Source organism: Dromiciops gliroides, chromosome 2 (genome assembly GCF_019393635.1).
Source record: "Dromiciops gliroides isolate mDroGli1 chromosome 2, mDroGli1.pri, whole genome shotgun sequence".
Classification (NCBI taxonomy): domain Eukaryota; kingdom Metazoa; phylum Chordata; class Mammalia; order Microbiotheria; family Microbiotheriidae; genus Dromiciops; species Dromiciops gliroides.
In genome coordinates, this window is record NC_057862.1 from 67,388,510 (window position 1) to 67,404,796 (window position 16,287).

General features: G+C 37.6%; 1 protein-coding gene across 1 annotated transcript; it reads left to right on the forward strand.

Moving 5' to 3' along the window:
* The first annotated feature begins 14,015 nt into the window (after nt 1–14,015).
* LOC122741658 (calmodulin-1-like) lies at nt 14,016–14,650 on the forward strand. Its single transcript, XM_043985358.1, has one exon. It carries the CDS (start codon nt 14,045–14,047, stop codon nt 14,492–14,494), a length of 450 nt encoding a protein of 149 aa, XP_043841293.1. The 5' UTR covers nt 14,016–14,044; the 3' UTR covers nt 14,495–14,650.
* The last annotated feature ends 1,637 nt before the right edge of the window (nt 14,651–16,287 follow it).

Sequence of the window (16,287 nt, forward strand, 5' to 3'; positions counted from 1 at the left end):
TCAATATTAGGGCAGTTATAAGGAGTATGTATACATAGCAGGCACAATTGTAAGTTGACTACAACAGGATGATATAAAAAATGAAGGATTGAGAAAGACAGATGCACTGAGAGGTACACTGCACAATACTATCTCACATCAATAAAACAGACAAATAACAGATCAATGAATTTAAACATGCAACTAAAATAACTAGAAAAGGAACAAATTTTAAATTCCCAATTAAACATCAAATTGGAAATCCTTAAAGGCAAAAGGGTGATTAATAAAATTGAAAGTAAGAAAATCATTGAACTAGTAAATAAAATTTGGAGCTGGTTTTGTTTTTAAAAGCCAATAAAATATATGAACCATTTCTTAATTTGTTTTTTAAAGGAAAGAAAACCAAATTACCTGTATCAAAAATGAAAAGGGTGAATTCACCACCAGTGAAGAAAAAAATTAATGTAATTATTGAGTTATTTTGCCCAGTTATATTCCAATAAATATGAAAATCTAAGTGAAATGGGTAAATACTTACATAAAATAAATTATCCAGATTAACAGAAGAGAACATAAAACACTTAAATAATCCCATTTTAGAAAAAGAAATTGAAGAAGCTATCAACAATCTCCCTATGAAAAAATCTCAAGGACCAAATGGATTGATAAGTGAATTCTACAAAACATTAAAAGAACAATTAATTCCAATACTATATAAACTATTTGCAAAAATTGACAAAGGAGTTCCACCAAATTCTTTTTATGACAAAAATATGGTGCTGAAATCTAAACCAGAAAGAGCCAAAACAGAGAATGAAAACTATAGTTCAATTTCCCTAATAAATATTGATGCAAATTTTTTAAATAAAATATTAACAAGAACACATTAATATATCACCAAGATTATACACTATGCCCTGGTTGGGTTTATACCAGCAGTGCAGGTCTGGTTCAATATCTGGAAAGCTATCAGCATAATTGACCACATCAGTAATAAAACTAACAGCAATCACATGATTATCTCAATAGATACAGACAAAGGGTTTTTGTTTGTTTTTTGCACAGGGCAAGGAGGGTTAAGTGACTTGCCCAAGGTCACACAGCTAGTCAATGTCAAGTGTCTGAGGCCAGATTTGAACTCAGGTCCTCCTGAATCCAGGGCTGGTGCTTTATCTACTGTGCCACTTAGCTGCCCCAGACACAGATTTTGACAAAATACAGCCCCCATTCCTATTAAAATACTAAAGAGTATAATAATAAATGGAGTTTTCCTTAAAATGATAAGCAGTATTTATCCAAAACCATCAACAAGGATTATCTGTAATGGGGATAAGCTAGAAGGATCCCCAATAACATCAGGGATGAAACAAGGATACCACTATTATTCAATATTTTACTAGAATGTTAGTTTTAGCAATAAAAGGAAAAAAAGAAATTGAAGGAATTATACTAGGCATTGAAGAAACAAAACTATCACTCTTTACAGATGATATTTTGGCATACTTGGAAAACCTCAGCTAATCAATTAAAAAAAAACTAGTTGAAATAATTAACAACTTTGGCAAAGTGGCAGGATATAAAATAAACATACATAAATCATCAGCATCTACATATTAAAAACAAAATCCACCACCAAGAAATAGAAACAGAAATTCAAATTAAAACATTATAGACTATGTAAAATAATTGGGAGTGTACCTGCCAAGACAAACCCAGGAACTATATGAACATAATTACAAAAGACTTTCCACACAAATATACTCAGATCTAAACAATTAGAAAAAATATCAATTGCTCATGGATAGGCTGAGCTAATATAATAAAAATGACAATTCAACTTAAAATTAATTTGCTTATTCAGTGCCATACCAAGCAAACTACCAAGAACATTTTATAGAGCTAGGAAAAAAGTCATCTGGAAGAACAAAGGTCAAGATTATTAAGAGAAATAATAAAAACAAAAGGCAAAAGAAGGTGACCCAGCTATACTAGATCTCAAACTGTATTACAAAGTGGTTATTATCAAAAAAATCTGGTACTGCTTAAGAAATTGAATGATGGATTAGTGTAGAAGAGATACATTATACACTCTAGTAAATGAACCTACTAATCTAGTGTTTAATAAACTAAAAAATCCAAGCTTTGGGGACAAGAATTCCCTTTTTTTTTTTTGCAGGGAAATTGGGGTTAAGTGACTTGCCCAAAGTCACACAGCAAGTGTCAAGTGTCTGAGGCCGGATTTGAACTCAGGTCCTCCTGAATCCAGGGCCAGTGCTTTATCTACTGTGCTACCTAGCTGCCCCAAAATAATTCACTTTTTGACAAAATCCTCTGGGAAAAATGGAAAGCATTTTGGCAGAAACTATAATTAAAACAATATCTCACACCATATACCAAATAAGCTCAAAATGGATACATAATTTAGGCATAAAGGCTGATACCATTAGCAAATTAGGGGAACATGGAAAAGTTTTCCTTTCAGATTTATGGATAAGGAAAGTATTTTGGACCAAATAAGAGATAGAGAGTATTACTTGATATAAAATGGATAATTCTGATTACATTATTTTTTAAATACATAAAACCAATGCAGCCAATATTAAAAGGAAACCAGAAAACAATTTATAGCAAGTGTCTCTCATATATTATCTCAAATATATAGAGAACTGAGTCAAATTTATAAAAATATAAGTCATTTCACAGTTGACAAATGGTCAAAGGATATGAACAGGCACTTTTTAGATGAAGAAATCAAAGCTATTTATATTCATGAAAAAAAATGCTCTAAATCACAACTGATTAGAGAAATGCAAATTAAAATAATTCTGAGGTACCTCCTCACACCTGTCAAATTAACTAATGTGACAGAAAAAGGAGATGGCAAATATGAGAGAATATGTGGGGAAATTCATTGTTTGTGGAATTGTGAACTGATTCAACCAATCTGGAGAGCAATTTGGAATCATGCCTAAAGGGCTATAAAACTGGGCATACAGTTTGACCCATAAAGGAAAAGGGCCTATATGTACAAAATACATATAGCCATTCTTTTAGTGGTAAAAAATTGACAAATTAAAAATTGAGATGTCCATCAATTGGGGAATGATGAAACAAACTGGTATGTGACTACAATAGAATAAAATTGTGCTATAAGAAATGATGGGCAGAATGCTTTCAGAAAAACCTGGAAAGACTTACATGAACTTATGTGATGTGAAGTGATTAGAACCAGAAGAATAATGTACACAGTAACAACAATATTGTATGATGGTCAGCTGTGAATGATGTAGCTTTTCTCAGCAATACAATGATCTAAGACAATTCTGAAGGATTCATGCTAAAAAATCAAAAATTCTATCTATTTATATAGTAAGAGCTGAAGGAGTCTGAATGTAGAGCTCAGAATTTTTTTTACTTTATTTTTCTTGGTGGTTTTTTGGGAGAGGGTCTGTATTTTCTTTTACACATGACTAATATGAAAATATTGTTGTATAACACCACATGTATAACCTATATCAAATTGCTTGCTTTCTCAATGAATATAGGAAGAAAGCGATGTGGGAGATAATTTTAAACGCAATATTTTTTTAAATGTTAATTTTTTTCTATATATAATTTGAAAAAAGACAAAAACAAAAGAAAAAACACTAGAAAACATAGGCATACATGCATCTTTCCTTTAATAAAAGAAAGAAAAACACTTGAAACAAAGCTTTATAGACTTAAAATAAGAAAATGGAACAAAATCTAACATACTTTCCCAAACTTAAAAAATCATGTTAGTGATCCTGATTGCAGACAAGAAAACAAAAATATACATAATCAAAAGAGGTGAGGAAAAACTACATTTTGCTGAAAGGTACCAAAAGTAAAGAATAAATATTATTGTGTAATTATATGTACCAAATGGTCAAGCACCTAAGTAATTTAAGGAAAATCTAAATGAGATATATGGAGAGACAGTAAAATTAAAAGAGTAGAGGACATCAATTTATCCCTTTCAGAGGTAGATTAATCAAAACAAAAAAAAAATCAAGAAATAAATTAAAATATTAGTAAAGTTATGTCAGATAGGTTCCAGGTTATGCCTAGGTTGAGTATACACTAATAATATGAAGATAGTATGATATTATGGGCTAGAAAAATAATAGATCATTATTTTTAAAGTATAAAGAAAATAGTTTGGTAATGCATAAAAAAAAAAAACTTTTGACAAAATACTACACTTCTTTCTTTTTTTTGTTTTTGTTTTTCTTTTTGCAGGGCAGTGAGGTTTAAGTGACTTGCCCAGGGTCACACAGCTAGTTGTAAAGAATTAATTGTTATTTGAGGTTTTTATGACCCCATCTTTTGGCTAGAATTTAAAAGAAATCCTTGGCGAGCACTGGCCTGGGGCTCCACAAACCGCATGGTCCTCCACCCACTGGTTGTAGCCATTGCCATGGAGCTGGCACCTCACGTCATCACCACTCAAGGACGCCTACATGGGCCTGGCAAAATTATAATGATTGGAAGCCTAGTGAGGGCAGTCATGTGACTGTCAGAACGGCCAGACAATTGGCTGGGAGCTGTGTGGGATTTGCTGGGAAAGGGGAGGAGAATTCGCCATTCTAGCTGGAAGCTGGAAGGTGACAGGAGCGCTGCTGTGTATTCTCAGCTGATTCCTGGGTGGTGGTGTTTTTTCAGGTTGTATAATTTCCCTTTCCCCATTTTATTTCCTTTCCCTTGATCCTACTGATCCTGTTTGTAGTTTGTTTTTTTTTTTAAGTTTGTTCTTGTTAAAATAAATCCTGATCTGTTTTGAGGCAGGCTGCCGGTCTCCTTCCTTGCCCCAATATTGCAGCAAGCTGCTTAGCTAACACTCCCCAATTAAAAATTGATCTCCACATAGTTAAGTGTCAAGTGTCTGAGGCTGGATTTGAACTCAGGTCCTCCTGAATATAAGGCCAGTGCTTTATCCACTGCACCACCTAGCTGTCCCCTACACTTATTTCTTATAAAATTCCCCAAATATATAGGAATACAGGACTTTTCTTTAATCCGATGCATATTACCTCTCAGAAACCAAGAGATTATATTTCATGTAATGGAGACAAACTAGAGCCCTATGTTATAATAGATAAATAATAATAATTATAGATAATAAAGAAGTGATTAATAAGTATTAATAATTAATAATAGTAAGTCCATCTTTACCACTATTATGTAATATAGTCTAAGAAAGTATAATTATTACAACAAGAGAAGACAAATAAACTGAGGGAATTAGAATAAACAAAATCATAACATTTCACAGGTAATCTGAGTTTTACATAGTGAACACTAGAGGTACAACTAAAATCAATTAAAATGATTAATAACCAGAAAATTTTCAAGACACACACACACATATGTGTGTGTGTGTGTGTGTGTGTGTATATATATATATATAAATTTGCATTTCAAAATATTATCAGCATAACCAAGAAGAAACAGAAAAATGAGAAATACCATTTAAAATAATTATAGAGTATCTAAAATACTTAGTGTCTTCTAAGATATTCACAGGAACTATGAGAATACAAGTATAAAATTCTTTTTATGGCAATAAAATCATATTCAAATGTTTATAGAAATTTTAAATGCTTGTTGGTAAGCTGAACAAATATAATAAAATGATGATACTACCTAAATTGATTTATTTATTATTCATAACCATATCAAACTATCAAAGGATTACATTATAGCAGCAGGAAAAATAATAACAAAATTCAACTAGAGGAACAAAAGGTCATGAATATCAAGAGAAAGAAAGAAGAAAGCAGGAAGGAGGGGGACCTAGAAGTATTCTTTATCAAACTATGCTACGAAGCAGTGTGGCGAGTAAAACTATATGTGGTTGCTCTATTACTGTCCCAAGTGTAGGGAAAATTAGCTGTGGTTTATCATATATTTGTTACTTAGAAATTAGAGGCTCCCACACCAGTCTGGGGGCATTATGCATTTATTAAAATACATTAAATGTTAGTAAAGAAAGTGTAGATGGCTCTGAAAGATAGGAAAGCCTAGAGAAGAGAGAAAATGGGGAACCCTAGAGGTCTGTGTCTGCATTCACCCAGTTCCCACACCAAAAGAGAGACAGTGTCTCTGCAAGCTTGCTGAAGGCAGGAGCAGAGCCTGTCTGTAGACATTGTTTGAAGCCAATTGGCTAGCATCACTCAAATCTATTGGTTCACTGGATTTGAAGGCAGTCTATGAGTAATACATGCCGAAGTCAGAGTTCAGAGAATACACCCCGTGGTGGGAACAAGGCTTTCAGATATGGTTTTGAATGAGGTAACTTCCTGACTCTGAGCTTACCTTAAGAAAGGTCTGTGGAGTCCCAAAACCCCATTATTTTCTCACAGCAGTAATCATAAAAAAGGCATTGTACTGTTTACAAAATTGAGAATGGAACAGATTAAGTATATCACATATTAGAGAAAAATAATGAAGAAGACAGGGGTTGAATAAGTTGATGGAAGTCAATTATTGGGGTAAAGGATAACTTCTCAACAAAAACAGCTGGGATAACTATAACGTGATGTAAAAGATATTGCACTCACATCCCATACCATACACCAAAATTATTTCCAAATGGTTAAATGACAGATATAAAAGACCACTTCATAAATATATTAGAGGAAAAAGGTAGACTATTTGTTTCAGACATGAATAGGGGAAGAGTGCATGACCAAATAAAGGACAGAGAGAATCACAGATCATAAAATGGAGAATTTTGACTGTATAATATTTAAATGTCCTTTAACACACAAATCCAATGTTGCCAAGTTTAAAACAGAAATAGTTAACTGGAGAAAGTATTTACAGCAAGTTTCTATGACAAATATTTCATTTCCACAATTTAAAAAAGAATGGATGCAAGTTTATAATAATAAGATACATTTTCCAACTGATAAATGTTCAAAGGTTCCTATGGACAGTTTTCCATAGAAGAAATCCATGCTATCTATAGTGCTATGAAAAAATATACATTCAAATCACTAATAGATAAATTCAAATTAAAAGAGCCCTGATATTACACCTCTAATTCTAACTAATCAGACTGGCAAAGTTGACTGAAAAAAATAGAAAATGACAAATGTTAGAGAGGCTTTTGATTTTTGATTAGGCAATTGGGGTTAAGTGACTTGCCCAGGGTCACACAGCTAGTAAGTGTCAAGTATCTGAGGCCAGATTTGAACTCAGGTCCTCCTGATTCCAGGGCTGGTGCTTTATCCACTGCTCCACCTAGCTGCCCCTAAAGAGGCTTTGGGCAAGCAGGCACTTTAATGCACTGCTGATGAAGCTATGAATTAGTGCTGTCATTTGGCATTATGATGCAAAACTCCTTAAAATGTGTATCCCTCCTAGTACCATTATGTCTATATTACATTTATCTCAAAGAGATCAAAGAAGAAAAAGACTTGCATGTATGTACATATATATGTATGTATATATGTATAATAGGTATATTTATAGCACACACAGTTTTCTGGTCCACAAAATGATGAGGTTGGAATGGATAGATTCTAAGGTCATGTGAACTCTAGTTAGCTATAATACTGTGATTTTTCACTGCTTCTGCCCTACTATGACTGAGTAGGATCAGAAAGCACAGGCAACAGGGGACTAAGATGCAGTGTCTTCTTCCAGTTGCAGAGAAAATGAGTGTTTAAGGGATATATACCCACAACTTTTGCCTAACCATAATATTGCTTCTGAGTGTTTATTTTTGTAATCAGCAACTTTGCTGAAGCAATTGTCTCAAAAACTTTGTTTTCTGATTCTCTAGTATTTTCTAAGTAAACTAGGATAACAATAGCAAATAGGAATAATTTCCCCTACTTATGTCTTTTATCACTAACATTGACAGAGCTACAGGAAATAATTGTAGGGATAATATTTATTAGGAAAGTTGTGTATTTCACTTGCACAAAATGTTTGTTTTTGGTTATAGATATTTTTTATGACATTAGAAAGGTACCCCCATGACTCTGTATTGTAAGGTATTGTTGTTGTTGTTGAAGCAAAAATGGCTCTTGTACTTTTTCAAAGGCTTTTTCTGTTTCTATAAAGAAAATCATTTCAATTTAGGTATTTTGTAATCAATATGATTGTCAATTGTTTTCTCATTTGTTAAACCATTCTTCTAGCCCAGTTGTAGATCCAATGTGGTCACAATTAATGTTTTCTTAGATGAATTGCTATTGTTGGTTGAGTTTTTCATTAGCATTTTATAATGTTTAAAATCTAAATGTGTGGTCACCTTAAATGAGAAGCTTTAGCCCCAGTCTTTGGGCATTAAGCATTTATTAAAGCACACTAGGTATTAGAAAGAAGAGAACACATGGAGTTAAGAAAAGGCCTATCTAGTCTAGAGTTCCAGCCTGGTCTGGTTCTACCTCAAGTCCTCCACCACAAGCCTGCTTCAACCATCAACTCTCCTCAAACTGAGTATGGAAACTTTTTATAGGTCTGGAGCAGAGGTGGTCCTTACACACTGGTTCAAGCTGATTAGTCAGTGTTATCCAAATCCATTGGTTCACTGGACTTGAAGGTGGTCTTGAGTTGAGTTCAAAGTCCTTAGCTTCTGAGAACAATACCTTCTTAAGGGCTTGCCAGGTGTGGTTACAATCTAATTTGCTAATCAGCAAAATCAATCACTCTCACTTAATTCAATCAGTTTAATCTCCAGGTGAGCCTTTGAATATCTGCCAAAATCCATTATTTTCTCCCATTTTATAAATAACAATTTGGGAGAAAATAATCATTAATAATGGGGTTTTAGGCAAATCCCACCCCTGCGAGGGCTTAGCTCAGGAACCTTACCTGATCTCTTTCAAAGTCAGCCCAGAGACAATAGAAATCAAACTCAGTAGATATTAAAAGCACACCTTTTCAAGAACACCATTCCCTTCAGAAAGTTTGTCTTTCACTAGACACTGAACTCAGCACTGTACAGCTCATTTTAATATGAACCTCCCTTTGGCCATGTTGACCAATGGAATTGAATGACAATGTGTAAGAGCTGCACCTAGGGAAGGAGGAAGGTGGGGGGAGGAGCAGGTAGCCCCACAGCAGATTTATGTTTGCTCACTCACACTGGGGACCCACTTGAGGCAGGCATCTACTCTCCTCTCTACCTTAGAAAAATGTATTAGGTATGTAACTAGTAGAGAAGTCAACAGTCAACTCTTTACTAACATTTTATATGATTTAATAAATGCTTAATGCTAAAAACTGGTGGAATAGATTTTAATTGATGAGTAGAAATACCTTAGAAACCCCAGCCAAATTTCCCAATAATCTGGGTAGAAAAGAGCTAGTCCCCCCAATATTACAAATGACACACTATATTAATGACAAAATTTAAGAGATAACAATAGAAAAGGAAAACCTATTCCAAATAACTAAAATGCATGAAATATCTGAGTATAAATCTACCAAAGCACAAATTTTACAAAGATTCTATTATATAATGCTCCTTAAATAAAGAAGAACTTAAATATCTAGAGAAATATTCAGTCCTTGTGGTTAGGCTTTACCAATAAAAATGATAATACTTCTAAAGTTAATTTACATTTTAATATTCTATTGATCATATTATCAAAAGAAACCTTTACAGAATTTGATAAAATAACATAATTTATTTGGAAAAGCAAAATAACTAAAACATCAAGGAAAATAATGAAGAGAGATAGGAATGGAGGGAGAATATCACTTCCAGACCTCAAAATGTCTTACAAAGCAATTATTACCAAAAAACATTTGGTATTGTTATTAAAAGGGTGGTAGATCTGTGGAACATTCTAGACAAGGGAAAATCAGAAGCACTGATACTTAGTAACCCAGTGTTTGAAAAAAATTAGAGAATATGTTACTTAGGGGAAAAAAAAAAACCCTCTTTGATAAAATCTGGGAAAACCAAAAAACAACTCGGCAGAAATTAGACTTAGATCAACAGCTTAAATCATATTCCAGAAAAATCATAAATGAATATGTGATCTTAGAATCAAAGATCATAAAATTAAAAAAGAAAAGACTTATAAGGGCAGATCATATACTTTTTTGTGTGCGTGTGAGGCAATTGGGGTTAAATGACTTGCCTAGGGTCACACAGCTAGTAATTGTTAAGTGTCCGAGGCTGGATTTGAACTCAGGTCCTGCTGAATCCAGGGCTGGTGCTCTATCCACTGCACTACCTAGCTGTCCTGATCATTTACCTTTTACAGATATTAGTCCCTTGTTCGAACTGAAGGTCAATGAAAACCCCTTCACACTTGAGTCTTGTCTGGAAAGGCCTGAAGCAGAGCCCTTAAGACTTCCTTAGCTGTTGTCCTTTACTATGTTGTCTCAGAGCAGAAATTCTTCTCCTTGTTCTGCTCATTTCCTTCTGCTTTAGGTCACACAATTCTTTCCAAGTCTAGCTGAATCCTTCCCCTTTACCATTTCTTAGGTTAAATCCTTAAGCATTTAGTAAGTGGCAACTCTGTGCAAATAAAACATCTGTCTCAGCAGATGGGCCAAACCAGGTTGAGGGTTACCAATAGCCTGGGGGGATTAAAACTGCCCAACTTACAATGAAAGTGACTGAGGCAGAGCTCTGAGCCAATGTACTTTAATAAAGGGTCCATGGTCCCCTATAATGAAATAAACCTAAGATCCTTCTCATGATCTGAGATGCCCCCTTCTTCCAAGGCCTTGTCTTTATAAGATTTGATACCAGCTCTGTTATCTGAATATTCTAGAATAGCTATATAAAGTACTAAATTCTATTGGTTGACATATGACACATAAGCTAAAGGAAGCAAACAATGGCATGTCAGGAGGGTCATGGGTTGGAAGAAGTAGGAGGTATCTCCACTGACTAGATGGTCATGAGATGGTCATTTGCTCATGTTGGACAAGAGAGAATGGTCCAGAGGTACAAAATTAAGTTGGAGGACTTTCCATGTAATTGAGTCACCTCTGCCACACTGGGCTTAGTCACCATGACAAAGAAAAACAAGAGTGGAGGGCCTCTAGTTAGTTTCCTATGATTAAGAAAGTGAATTTACAATCTGCAATTCATCGCTCTGGAGTCCAATATACAGGACGTAGAATAACTACCCCAGTGGAATCAAATCAAATTTGTTAATATTAATTGGAATAGAATAATTGGAATAGAATTTGGACCCTGAATAGGGGTCCAAATGAATTATTTCTCACAAGCCCTCAAACCTGTCGGTGAGTTAGGGGATGTCTACTCCAAGCATGTGAAGATTCCCTCAGTGGAATGGATTGAGGAGAACAATTTATTCCAATGGCCATGAAGACCACTAAAGCAGGCACTGTGGAGCATTTAGAGCTTGGTCAGACATTAAAGATGCCAAGGTTATCCACTGCATCCCAAGTCATTGCCAGTCATCTAGACTTTTGTCTAGGACTTTGATGACTGAAAAAAGAAAGTGAGAATGATTAATGTATGTAACTTCTCCCCACTTAAATCCAATTCATGGAAAAATAAAGACATAACCCTATGATGTTATTAATCCTCTCACAAAGCAAAGGGCCAACAACAACACAATCCCCTGGAAACTGAGCTTGTTTTTCATATATTATACACTGTTGCCCTCTATAGCTATAAACTGGTCAATAAACATGCTAAGTGCTAGGCACTTTGCTAATTCTGAGAATACAAGGAAAGACAAAAACATTAATTGTAGTCAAGGAGCTCGCATTATAATGAGAGAGTCAGCATGTAAATAATAAGCTTTGTACAAGTGATGTGCAGAGTAAATTCAAGGTAAGCAAAGAGGAGAAGAAACTAGAAGCTATAAGGTCCAAGAAAGGTCTGCTAAGTACGGTGTAATTTGAGCTGATACTTTGAAAAAAAAAACAAAAACAGAAGATAAGAGGCAGAGGTAAGAAGAAAAAACATTCCAGGTATTAAGACAGACTATACAAAAGCACAGAGATTGGAGATAAAGTGTATGTAAGGGACATTAAGTAGGCCAGTATAGCTGGTTTGTATGATTCATGGAATGGAGGAAAGAGTACAAAGACTCAAAAGGTAGGAATGAGCCAAGTTGATCCAATAAGAAGATTTTGCAACCTCTGTTTCTCTCTTTATCCCTATTTTGATCAATATTCACATAGGCCACAATTATTTACAGCCTTCATCTCCTGTTCTCTGGTCTGAAATCATTCTCAATCATATCCTACACATATCCCACTCTAATTCTGCCCACCCCTTCCACTGTGCCACATGTAATTCTAGATCCATAATGAATAAACTTCCCTTTGTATTAGACCTTCTTCTCTTAGAGGCCTTCTATCTACTAGTCCTCTCTGAGAACTGACCCCTCCTTAGTGACATTAAACCCTTGGCCTTCCCCTCTACCACTGACTCTACCTTCACCCAGACACCACAAAACACTAGGTGCAGAATAAGAATACTTTGTATTTCCTGCTGGCACTTCTAGATCCAACCTTAAACATCTTCATCATTTAGAAAGCTCGCTTTCTTTGAAGTTCAGTATTCAAAATTTCTGCCATATCAGGTTTATGTTGGCTATTGTATATTGAGCCCTAGACCATTCTTCCTCCTTGCTCAAGGAGTTCAGTACCTGCCTCAGTGTTTTTTTTAAATTCCCTGATCTTAAAATAGAGAACTTCAATGTGTCACCTAACCTCACATTTCCTCAGATTCTTTTAAAACCAACTACTTTATTCCACATCAGCCACATGTAAACACATACTTGATTTTACCATCATCCAGAAGTGTTAAGCTTCCCTAATCAAAAATTCTGACAGAACTCTGACCGTGACCTGTTATCATTCCATTTCTTTCTATGTCTCACTCTTCTGAGCCAAGAGGAGGGTAATGGGGGGATGGAACCAAGATGGCAGAGGAAAGGCAGTAAATGCTCAGAATTCCTGACTCAATTTTTCCCCAAAAAAAACCTACAAATACAGCCAGAAAACAACTCCTGGAGGAGCAGAACCCACAAAAAGAAGGCTGAGATTGTTTTCCAGCTAAAGGCACCTTGGAAGTTTGGCAGAAGGGGAAGCCAGGCTGGGAGTGGAGTCCAACCCAGCAATTGTGCCAACACAATACAGCCCCAGGCAGGCTGCGCTGAAGAAACTTACCCCAAGCCACCGAATCAGCTGCAGTGGCAGCATCTTCTGGAACTAAGATCATGGTCTAGTGAAAGGGCTGAATGGCTGGCCAGGGCAGAAGTCAACAGGGTTGTATGCAGGAGCTAAGGGGGATTTGGCTGTCCTACCCCAGTGGGGAACCAGGAAGGAACCTTGAGAGGTGGCAGCTCAGATAGGGGAGGGGTGCAGTATTGTCAGAGCTAGCAACTACAGAACAGTTTTGCTGTCTGGTTGGTTGGCAAGTTGTCCTGGGGTTATCTATTGAACAGAGAAAGGACCAGGGGAGTGAAGCAACTGCCCCTCATGAAACCATAACACCTGGGACCCCCTGAAGCTTGGGACAGTATATCCTGGAAGCAGGACCCCACACTAAGAAGGAGTTAAAAGTCAAGTGAAAGATGAGCAGGATGAGCAGACAGAGAAAATTGCAAACTATAGAAAGCTTCTTTAGTGACAAGGAAGATCGAGGTGCACCCTCAGAAGAGGAGAGCAACATCAGAGCCCCTACATCTAAAACCTCCAAGAAAAATATGAATTGGTATCAGGCCACAGAGGCTCTCAAAAAGAACTTTGAAGATAAAGTAAGACAGGTAGAGGAAAAAAAAGGAAAGAGAAATAAGGGTGATGCAGGAAAGACATGAGAAAAAAGTCAACAGCTTGAAAAGCCAAATGGAAATGCTCTCTGATGAAAATAATTGCCTACAGGAGAAGCTGTCGGCGGCGCGCTGCAGTCTGTGGTGGCGCGAGCGCGCAGCGGTGGCGGTGGATCCGGCAGGAGCTGTGCCCCCTGCTGCGCTCGGAGCCTCGTTCCCAGCGCCGCGACCCCCGCTCCTCCCTCCTCCTCTTCCTCTTTCCTCTTCTCTTCTTCCTACTCCGGTGCCCAGAGCGCCCGTGCCCCCCCATGGCTGACCAGCTGACCGAGGAGCAGATTGCAGAGTTCAAGGAGGCCTTTTCCCTGTTTGATAAGGATGGAGATGGGACCATCACCACCAAGGAGTTGGGTACAGTGATGCGATCCCTGGGTCAGAACCCAACGGAGGCTGAGCCCCAAGATATGATCAATGAGGTGGATGCAGATGGAAATGGGGCCATTGACTTCCCTGAATTCCTGACCATGATGGCAAGGAAAATGAAGGACACAGACAGCGAGGAAGAGATCCGAGAGGCGTTCTGCGTTTTTGACAAGGATGGGAACGGCTATATCAGTGCTGCGGAGCTTCGTCACGTGATGACCAACCTCGGGGAGAAGCTGACCGACGAGGAGGTGGACGAGATGATCCGAGAGGCAGACATAGATGGCGATGGCCAAGTTAACTATGAAGAGTTTGTACAGATGATGACCGCGAAGTGAAGGCCCCGGGCAGCTGGTGATGCCCGTTCTCCTTTGATCTCTCTCTCCTCTCTCGCGCTCTCTCTCTCCGACACTCTTACTCGCATAACCTGGTTCTAAGCCAACCCTGACTGACGACTGAGAATCCGACATAAAGCAACACGAGATTTGTCCCAAGCTGCATGACTGCTCTTTGATCTCCTCCCTCCCTTCTTCCCTCTCCCCCCCCCTCCCCCCGGGACCTCCCAGCACCTCCACTGACCTCTCAGACGGCCCCTCCCCAGCCCCCCACCAAACAGGGGATCTGCCCTCGTGGCTCTCCATAGCTTCCCTCCTCTCCCTTGGATTTCTGACCTTGTTTTCGGTGGCCAGTGCTGGTCCCATGCCGGGAGCTACAGAGGAGTGGGGAGAGTGTCCCTACCTGGGCCAGGAAAGCCAAACCCTTTAGATGTTTGCATGCGTCTGACACTGTGGTTCTGTGTGCGAAACCTTCGGGGGGCCATGGTGAAAGGTCTGCAGGAGTTCCAACAGGAGGTGTTGGGGTGGGGGGTGGGCATGAAGACAGTGTGGCGCCACCCAGCGTGGCCTTGGAAAGTGAGGAGAAGGGAAGTGTAGGCGCTGGTTGGGGGTAGGACAGGTGAAGAAAAGGAGGTCGAAGTGAACATTACAAACCCATTGGCTTTTATTCCCAAATCATCAGCGATTGGCTCTACCAAGTTCTGGCCTGTGGGAGAGGAGGGGAGAGAAGTCCCTGCCCCCTTGGCACCATGTATAAATTGTAAATGTCCGTACTCCTAAAAAAAAAAAAAATTGCCTACAAATTAGGATTGAACAAATGGAAACCAGTGACTTTATGAGAAATCAAGACACAATAAAGAAAATCCAAATGAATTAAAAAAATAGAGGCCAATGGGAAATATCTTCTTGGAAACACTGCTGACCTGGAAAATAGATTCAGGAGAGATAATTCGAAAATCCTTGGATTACCTGAAAACCATCATCAAGGAAAGATATTAGTCATCATCTTCCATTAAATTGTCAGGGAAACAAAAGGTAAAATAGAAATTGAAAGAATCCAATGATCACTTCTTGAAAGAAATCCCAAAAGGAAAATTCCTAGGAATATTATAGCCAAATTCCAGAGCTCCCAGGCCAAGAAGAAAATATTGCAAGCCGCCATAAGGAAACCATTCAAGTACTGTGGAGCCACAGTCAGGATAGCACAAGACCTAGCAGCTTCTACATTAAAAGATCATAGGGCATGGAATATGATATTCTAGAGCCCAAAGAAATTGGGAATACAACATAGAATCACCTATCCAGAAAAACTGCATATAATCTTTCAGAGAAATAATTGGACTTCAATGAAAAAGAGTACTTTCAGGTATTCATGATGAAAAAAACTGAAATGAATGGAAAATTTGACTTTCAAACCCAAGACCTAGAGAACCATAAAAAAGCAAACAGGAAAAAGAAATTTAGAGGGATGTTAAAAGTTTAAACTGTTTACATTCCTACATGGGAAGATGATACGTCTAACTCACAATAACTTTCTCAATATTAGGGCAGATGATAGGAATAAATTTAGACAGAGGTCACAGGTGGGGTGGGGGGGATGATTATGAAGGGATGATACCTGAAAAGTATTTATTTTTTGTTTATCTCATTTTGTAGGGTGGCTGGAGTTGGATGACCTGCCTGGGGTCATACTGTGGGTGACTGTCTTGTGTCTGAGGCTGGATTTGGCCTCAGGTTCTCCTGGGTCCAGGGTGGGTGCTTTGTCCACTGTGTCACCCAACTGCCCCATGATAATA